The sequence below is a fragment of the Chenopodium quinoa genome, unplaced genomic scaffold, assembly GCF_001683475.1.
Source record: "Chenopodium quinoa cultivar QQ74 unplaced genomic scaffold, ASM168347v1, whole genome shotgun sequence".
NCBI lineage: Eukaryota > Viridiplantae > Streptophyta > Magnoliopsida > Caryophyllales > Amaranthaceae > Chenopodium > Chenopodium quinoa.
In genome coordinates this window covers 939,593-948,971 of record NW_018742598.1, presented here as the reverse complement: position 1 = coordinate 948,971, position 9,379 = coordinate 939,593, and the positions used below count along the sequence as shown (strand labels likewise).

At 34.7% G+C, this 9,379-nt stretch overlaps 1 protein-coding gene across 1 annotated transcript; it reads right to left on the bottom strand.

Annotated features, from left to right (window-relative positions):
- Nucleotides 1-2,128: 2,128 nt before the first annotated feature.
- On the bottom strand, nt 2,129-2,839 carry LOC110721150. The gene has a single exon (XM_021900281.1). It carries the CDS (start codon nt 2,837-2,839, stop codon nt 2,129-2,131), a length of 711 nt encoding a protein of 236 aa, XP_021755973.1.
- Nucleotides 2,840-9,379: the final 6,540 nt, after the last annotated feature.

Genomic DNA, 9,379 nt, shown 5'->3' with positions numbered 1-9,379 from the left:
TTTGATGCCACTATTTTGGCACCTGCTTTAGTCCATACAAGGATTTATTTAACTTGCAGACCTTGTGCTCTTGTCCTTGAACAACAAACCCTTCGTGTTGTTTCATGTAAATTTCCTCTTCTAAATCACCATTTATAAAAGAAGTTTTTACGTCCTTTTGGTGAATTACCAAACCATGGATAGAAGCTAAAGCAAGAAGCATCCTAATTGTACTTGTCCTAGCTACAGGAGCATAGGTATCAAAGTAGTCAATCCCTTCTTTTTGTGTAAAACCTTGCACTACCAACGGTGCTTTGAATTTTTCGATTGTACCATCGACTTTTCTTTTTCTTTTGAAAATCCACTTGCAACCAATTGGTTTGCAAGCTGGTGGAAGATCCACCAATTTCCAGGTTTTATTACCCATGATCGAATCCATTTCGTCATTTACCGCTTCTTTCCAAAAAGCTGCATCAGGAGACTTCATAGCTTTACTGAAAGTCAAAGGATCATCCTCTATGTTTAGACATTAAGGAACAGAATCACAAATTGTTTCTCTTGATCCTTCCACCAGAAAGGTTACAAAATCTGGTCCAAAATCTTTAGCCTTTCTAATCCTTTTACTTCGCCTAACTTCTTGTGGAGCTTCACTAGCTTGTTCCAACGGGGTGTTAACAACTAAGTCCTTAGGCCTAGGAATTGAAGTGAACCTATTTTCATCAAATACATCATCTCTAGATTCAATGACAGTATTAATTGAAATAAAACTATTTGGCTCAATTACTACAAATCTATATGCCTTACTATGCATAGCATAACCAATGAAAATACACTCAATTCCTCTTTCACCTAGTTTCTTTCTTTTAGGTTCAGGAACTCTAACAATTGCTCTACACCCCCAAACTTTCAAGTATGTCAAGTTAGGTCTTCTTTTATTCCAAAGTTCATAAGGAGTTTTCTTATTTCTCTTATTTGGAACCCGATTTAAAATGTGACAAGGAGTTAGAACTGCTTCACCCCAAAAACCTTGTTCTAATCCTGAAATATAGAACATTGCATTAACCATTTCCGTTAGAACCCTGTTTTTCCTTTCGGCCACATCATTTTGTTGTGGTGTGTAGGGTGCCGTAAGTTCATGAACAATTTCAGTTGATTGGAAATATGAAGGATTATAATATTCTTCTCCCCTATCTGATCTTAAGCACTTAATAAAAGATTCATAATGAAATTCTACTTCAGGTTTGTAAATCTTAAATTTGTCAAGTGCCTCATCCTTACTATGCAGCAAATAAACATAACAATAACGAGAATGGCCATCTATAAAGGTCACGAAATATCTTTTCCCACCGTTAGTAATAACTCCATTCATTTCACACAAATCACTATGTACAATATCAAGCAAATTTGATTCTCTTTGAATGGAAGGAAAAGACTGCCTCGTAATTTTAGTAACCATACAAGTTTTACACTTTTCATTACATTTGCCAACATAAGGAATTAAGTTCAAATTAGCCATATCATTCATACGTTTAAAATGTACATGTCCTAAACGATGATGCCATAATGAAAAAGAGTCAAGCAAATAAGCAGAATTAACAAAAAATTTATTAATAATGTTTAGCTTAAGCATGCCATCATGAAGATAGCCTTTTCCTACAAACAACCCACCCTTAGAGATTACAAAAGTATCATATTCAAACACAAGCTTAAAACCAAAACGGTTTAAAAGACTACCCGATACAAGATTCTTCCTAATTTCAGGAACATGATAAACATCATTCAAAGTCAGAAATTTTCCAGAAGTAAACTCAATCACAACGCTGCCCTTTCCAAGCACTTCGGTGGTGGACGAATTTCCCATGTATAGGACCGTTCCTTCTTCTATAGGAACATAAGAAGCAAACAGCGACTTGTCCTTGCACACATGCTTTGTTGCACTAGAATCAATCCACCAAGAATTGTCATCTTGAATCATATTGACTTCCGAAATTACAGCAACAAAAACATCCTGTTTCTCAGAATTTTTCTGCCCACTCGTGTTCTGCCCACCCGAGTTCTGCTTGTTCCCTTTGCTCTTCTTTTTTGGACAGTTTTTCTTGAAGTGATCAGGGTTGCCACAATTCCAGCATTGTTTCTTGTTCATATTTTTCTAATTTTGCTTGTTCGGTTTGCCCTTTATCTTCTTGCTTTGTGCCTTACTGGATTCTCTAGTTTCTACAACATTAACACTAGAAACATGTTGTTTCTTAGTGTCTTCCTGTTTACGAAATTCCTCTTCAACACGAAAATTGTTAGCAAGTTCTTCAAGAGAAATATCTTCTTTCTTATGTTTTAAACTATGCTTAAAATCCTTCCAAGAGTGGGGTAATTTATCAACAATACTTGAAACAACAATAGATTCATCCATATTCATATTATGCTGTTTAAAGTGACCAAGAAGTCGTTCAATTTCATGGAATTGTTCCATAACTGACCTATTGTCTTTCATCATGTAGGAATTGAATTGGGAAACAATAAATTTATTACTCGTAACATCTTTTTTCATGTATCTGGACTCTAACATCTCCCATAATTCCTTTGCACTAGTAACATGAAGATAAGTATCGAATAGAGTATCCTCCATGGCATTGAGTATGTGGCCGTGACAGATGAAATTGTCGTTTTCATGCTTCAGCCTTGCACGACTCTGAGCCACAGTTTCATTCTCAACCTCTTGTGGTACTTCCTGAGTCAGAACATACGCCACATTGAGGGTTGTCAACAGGAAGTGAACCTTCTTCTGCCAGCGCCTAAAATTGCCTCCATCGAACCTGTCAAGTTTGACAAAGTTCGTAGCCAAGTCTTTCATTTTCGATGCCATATTTCAGGAATAACGTTTTTAGATTGTTGGTTGAAAAAATTGATTGGAACAACAAAAACAAATAATGGATCTAGGCGTGTATGAAGAACACTTTCCTAAAAACGTTATTCGCCCCACCATACTAACAAGGCTATGATGAACACGTTTTTAGGATACAAAGATATACACTCAAGAGCGTTTAGTACTAACGATCATGAGACCCTAGAGTTTTCGGGGAAAACAGAGAAAAGGGGAGAAGAACAGGATGAACGTCAATTCATCCATAATTGATCTTAAATAGATCAAATATTGGCAGTTATCCGAAAAGATAAGAATGAGCAGTTATGATAATTGTAACTTTTCAATTTACATTTAATTAAATATTAAATAATATATATAATTAAATAGTCAGAGTTAAAAATAAACCGACAAAAATTAATTATCGTATTAGGCTTTAATTTCCGTGTCCGTGTCAAGTGGCCAAGTGCTAAGTGCTAAGTCTTTGATTATAAATATATATAAGCCACTTAGCCCACTTGTCCAAAAACACAACTTAGCCCATTTCATAACTCATATCTAATTGTTTACAATATAAACAATACATTCCCTTCTTACTTTTTCCATGTGGGATAACATCTCACACATAACATTATTATTGGAAATATTCCAACAATCCCCCACCATTTCCAAAATTAATGGAAACTCTGAAAACCTTATGCATAAATAAAGGTGTCTTACGATTGAACCTTTACTTAGTAAATTTGTTTTCAAATAGTCAGGATGACATGGTAGACTATGCTTTGAACCAGTGATCCTCTTTAACTAATTAAATCCAAATTACACACAAGATTTTAATCCCCTTAAAATCTAGAAAAGAGACTACACATTTAAAATGGCCATGTGTCATGTATCCAACCATGAGCGCCTCAGAGTTAAAAGTCCTAAAAATCCTTAAAGCGGCCAAACTTTACGCTCACTTAGGTAAACTTCACAATACTCCCATTAAAGTATTATAATAGAAATATTTGAATATATAAGCACACATTATAATAAAATAATAAAATATTACAATACTTATATTACAATTCAAATAAATTCTATTTGAAGTTTATTAAGAGCTATGCTCACCCTACTTTAATACAAATGGGAACTAATATAAGCACTATAATTCTCGGGATGAAAAATACAATGATTAGTGCTCTTCAACCACACAAATAACGTACTTTGACTCATTGAACTTAAGACTCGAGGGTAATCACGAGTGTCAAGTTGAGGTTCCATCATTGGTGATCACAATGGACTTTAGGCCCATCCCTTTACTTGTTTTATTAACCAAATCTCTTGCAAGTCCTTTAGTCAAAGGATCGGCCAAATTTTGACTTGAGCGCACAAAATCCACAGTTATGACACCATCTTGAATAAGACCTTTAACATAACTATGACGTTAACCAATATGCCTTGATTTACCATTGTAAACTTGACTATATGCCCTTGCTAATGTTGCTTCACTATCACAATGAATTGAGATAGGTGACATAGGTTTTGACCACAAGGGCATATCATACAAAAAATTTCTTAGCCATTCTGCTTCTTTGCCCGAAGAAGCTAAAGCAATGAATTCAGCAGCCATAGTTGAATCTGCCAAGCAAGTTTGTTTCTTGAACCCCCACCAAGAGTAAAAATCCATCCACTTTTGGAAGCATAATCATCACTACTAGTAATCCAACTAGCATCCGAATACCCTTCCAAAACTGAAGGATAACCACAAACGCATAATCCAAAATTAACTGTTTTCTTGAGGTACTTAAGCACCCTTCTTACAACATGCCAATGGGCATCACTTGGATTACTTGTAAACTGACTTAGTTTACCAACAACAAAAGCAATGTCCGGTCTTGTACATGTCATAGCATACATTAGGCAACCTATTACTCTTGCATACTCCAATTGAGAGATTGGAGTTCCCTTGTTCTTTGTGAGCTTAATACTCGGATCAAAAGGTGTAGAAACAGGTTTGCAATCAAAGTTAGCAAACTTCCGTAACACCTTTTCAATGTAATGAGATTGAGACAAACACAATCCATTAGCATTCCTTGAAATTTTTATTCTAAGAATAACATCTGCATCTCCCATGTCCTTCATGGAAAAATTTTCAGATAGAAATCCTTTGGTATTTTCAACCTCATCAAGGTCAGTACCAAAAATCAACATGTCATCAACATAAAGACATATGATGACACCCTTTTTTCCATTAAACTTTGTGTAAACACATTTATCAGCATCATTAATGGAAAAACCTTACCCAAGAACAACTTCATCAAATTTTTGATGCCACTATTTTGGCACTTGCTTTAGTCCATACAAGGATTTATTTAACTTGCAGACCTTGTGCTCTTGTCCTTGAACAACAAACCCTTCGTGTTGTTTCATGTAAATTTCCTCTTCTAAATCACCATTTATAAAAGAAGTTTTTACGTCCTTTTGGTGAATTACCAAACCATGGATAGAAGCTAAAGCAAGAAGCATCCTAATTGTACTTGTCCTAGCTACAGGAGCATAGGTATCAAAGTAGTCAATCCCTTCTTTTTGTGTAAAACCTTGCACTACCAACGGTGCTTTGAATTTTTCGATTGTACCATCGACTTTTCTTTTTCTTTTGAAAATCCACTTGCAACCAATTGGTTTGCAATCCCTTCTTTTTGTGTAAAACCTTGCACTACCATCGACTTTATGCTGTTTAAAGTGACCAAGAAGTCGTTCAATTTCATGGAATTGTTCCATAACTGACCTATTGTCTTTCATCATGTAGGAATTGAATTGGGAAACAATAAATTTATTACTCGTAACATCTTTTTTCATGTATCTGGACTCTAACATCTCCCATAATTCCTTTGCACTAGTAACATGAAGATAAGTATCGAATAGAGTATCCTCCATGGCATTGAGTATGTGGCCGTGACAGATGAAATTGTCGTTTTCATGCTTCAGCCTTGCACGACTCTGAGCCACGGTTTCATTCTCAACCTCTTGTGGTACTTCCTGAGTCAGAACATACGCCACATTGAGGGTTGTCAACAGGAAGTGAACCTTCTTCTGCCAGCGCCTAAAATTGCCTCCATCGAACCTGTCAAGTTTGACAAAGTTCGTAGCCAAGTCTTTCATTTTCGATGCCATATTTCAGGAATAACGTTTTTAGATTGTTGGTTGAAAAAATTAATTGGAACAACAAAAACAAATAATGGATCTAGGCGTGTACGAAGAACACTTTCCTAAAAACGTTATTCGCCCCACCATACTAACAAGGCTATGATGAACACGTTTTTGGGATACAAAGATATACACTCAAGAGCGTTTAGTACTAACGATCATGAGACCCTAGAGTTTTTGGGGAAAACAGAGAAAAGGGGAGAAGAACAGGATGAACGTCAATTCATCCATAATTGATCTTAAATAGATCAAATATTGGCAGTTATCCGAAAAGATAATAATGAGCAGTTATGATAATTGTAACTGTTCAATTTACATTTAATTAAATATTAAATAATATATAATTAAATAGTCAGAGTTAAAAATAAACCGACAAAAATTAATTATCGTATTAGGCTTTAATTTCCGTGTCCGTGTCAAGTGGCCAAGTGCTAAGTGCTAAGTCTTTGATTATAAATATATATAAGCCACTTAGCCCACTTGTCCAAAAACAACACTTAGCCCATTTCATAACTCATATCTAATTGTTTACAATATAAATAATACATTCCCTTCTTACTTTTTCCATGTGGGATAACCTCTCACACATAACATTATTATTGGAAATATTCCAACAATAACTTATCAAATGCTCCTGTAAACATTTCATTAAACACTATATAGGGCTTAATTGCAAGCACTTTAATCCCTACAAAGAAAAGGTTAGGAGCACATAAAGAGAACTCAAGGTAGAAGGAAAAATCAAAAGAGAGAGTTGAAAATACACCATAACCTTCTACTTCTTCCGTTAAAAATTTAGAATTAATAGAACGAACATGGAGGTATTCATTGTCTTTATCATCCAATAATGACTTGAAAATTTTACCCTTATGAGTAACTTCATCATCAAAAAAGGAATTTTCAATCACCGTTTCTACAACTAATGATTTTTCAATCACCGATTCGTCGACCAATGATGTTTCAACCACCAAGTCTATAACGGATGGTTCTTCATCCTTAATAACATGCATATTATTATATTGTCCATAGGCTTTTTCATCAAGAGCCTTCCAATAACTTTCATTAGCAACTAATCGTTTCCGAATATGATCATATTTATATGGAAAGACTCTAAAATCATCCGTAGCACGCATAAAAAACTCACTATAAGGACATTCAGGATTATCATGACAAGACGATATTGACAAAGACAGTATTCAGGTGCTGCATAAAAATCATATAATTCTTGAAGTGGCGTAAGCAAGGATATTTTCAACTCATAAAAAAAACAAATAAAAATAAAAACTAAAAATAATAATCTAGACTCTAAAAATAATTAGAAATAAAAATAAAACCGTTTCCCCGGCAACGGCGCAAATTTTGACAGGCTAAAGTTGTAATCACCCAATAAAAAATAATACCTAAATCCACTAACTATGTAGATAGGGAAGAAGGGTCGAACCACAAGGAAACGAGTTAATTTATTCCTAATTAATCAAAATAATCTAAATTATCAAGTAACCAAATTGTTATTATAAAAGGGAACTAAACTACTATGACTAAAAGTGGGAAGGAATAAAAGTAGGAGGGAAATCAATGAAATAAAAGCCTAGGGCATAGGTTCACCAATAAACAATATTCCAGGGTAAAACATAACAATCAAACATCAATGCATCAATTAATCAGATCATAAAGGGCTTTTGCTACGTATTACAATCACAGAGTTAATTTACCGGTATTAAATCTCATCTCTCGAATCTCAACTTAACCATCTATAAATTAACCTGCCTATTGAAACTAGACCTAAACATCAATTTTCATCTCTCGAATCTCGAATCAATATTGTCAAACTCATGCATAAAAGATCAGGCCTAATCTAGTCACAGAGCATTAAATCAATCAATAGGAAATTAATCTAGAATTGACAATCAACAACAATAAATTATCCCTTCATATTATTTATGGATCCCCATAAACCCTAGAATTAAACTACTCACACATAATTAAATCTAACCTAAACAAAACAATTAAAGGAGACATGAGTAAGATCAAAGCAAAGAAAATAAGTGATAAAGGAGAGAAGAGATAGTATAAAAAAAAATATAAAATTGCATAAATTAAGAGTTTAGAAAGAAAAATAAGAGAGAGATAATTCTAAGAGTTAAATTAAGAAGAGAGAGGGAGAAAAGTTAGACAGAGAAAGAGTAAAGAAAAAAACTAAAACTAAAACTAAAACTAATTAATAAAACTAAAACTACCTAAAAACTAATAAAACCAAAACTAAAGAAAAAGAAAACTAAAAAAACCTAATCTACCTTACCCAAACTTACGTACTACCTCCTTATAAATAAGAAAATTCAAAGCCTCCCAATCCCACTCAAACTATAAGTATTATCCAAACAATCATAAGCTGACAAAACCTATCTTAAAAGCTAATACAAGAAGATAAATTTTGCTCCTGTTATCTCATCATTCTGCCAACATTTGTAGAATTGTAGACCGACTTAAACAATCAAGGCAAGCCCATAAGAAATTGGACCGCTTAAACATCACGCCGCTACACAAGTGCTTCGTCCGATTGGGCTCTTTGTCTTTGGGTCTTTAATCTTGTCTTTTATGCAATTTATCTTTATCTTGTAAATTAATCCTTCACCAAACTGAGCGCTTAATCACCGAATTAAATTTCCCTAACTCCGCCTTGGGCTTAAAATATCCGGTGATCCAACTCCAATATATTTGTAGTGGCTCAATAAGCTCAGGAATTATTATAAATCTGCAAATTCGTACAAAATAATACCAACTCTACAAAAACACTAGAAAACGCATATTAGTAATAAAAATAGCTCCGCAGAGCTCAAATAAGCACAAATATGACAGTGGGACGAGGAATAATATATATATAAAATAGACACATCATTCTTACAAATGATTGAGTTTTGAAATTCTAAACTAAGAGAGAGGAAAACTATGCACTCACTATTATGATAAGCCTAAGGGAGTTGAGAGTCAAGAAGATCCATACAAATGAGCTCAAGGGAGGTACTGTATGACCCCTAAATAAAAAGGACAGAGAAAACAAGAAGCGACTTGACTGCAGGTATGCACGGATGTGCTAAGGTCTAGCACGGACGTGCAGATTCCTAAATGGGTGTGTCACATTATGCACATCTGTGCATAACCTGTAAACATGGAATAGTAGCTACTACTTTGGTAACCTGTATCCTGCACGGACGTGTAGGTTTTGGCATGGATGTGCAAGTCTTGTAGTGCTAAATCATTACTTCCTGTTTTGAACCCAGACATCTTGCACGGACGTGCAGGGTTTGGCACGACTGTGCAAGGCTTGAAATGTTGAGGCAGTGGCTTCTAGTCGAG

What these genes read in the sequence shown, in the direction of transcription:
- LOC110721150 (XM_021900281.1), bottom strand. Translation starts at nt 2,839, where the DNA reads ATGGCATCGAAAATGAAAGACTTGGCTACGAACTTTGTCAAACTTGAC.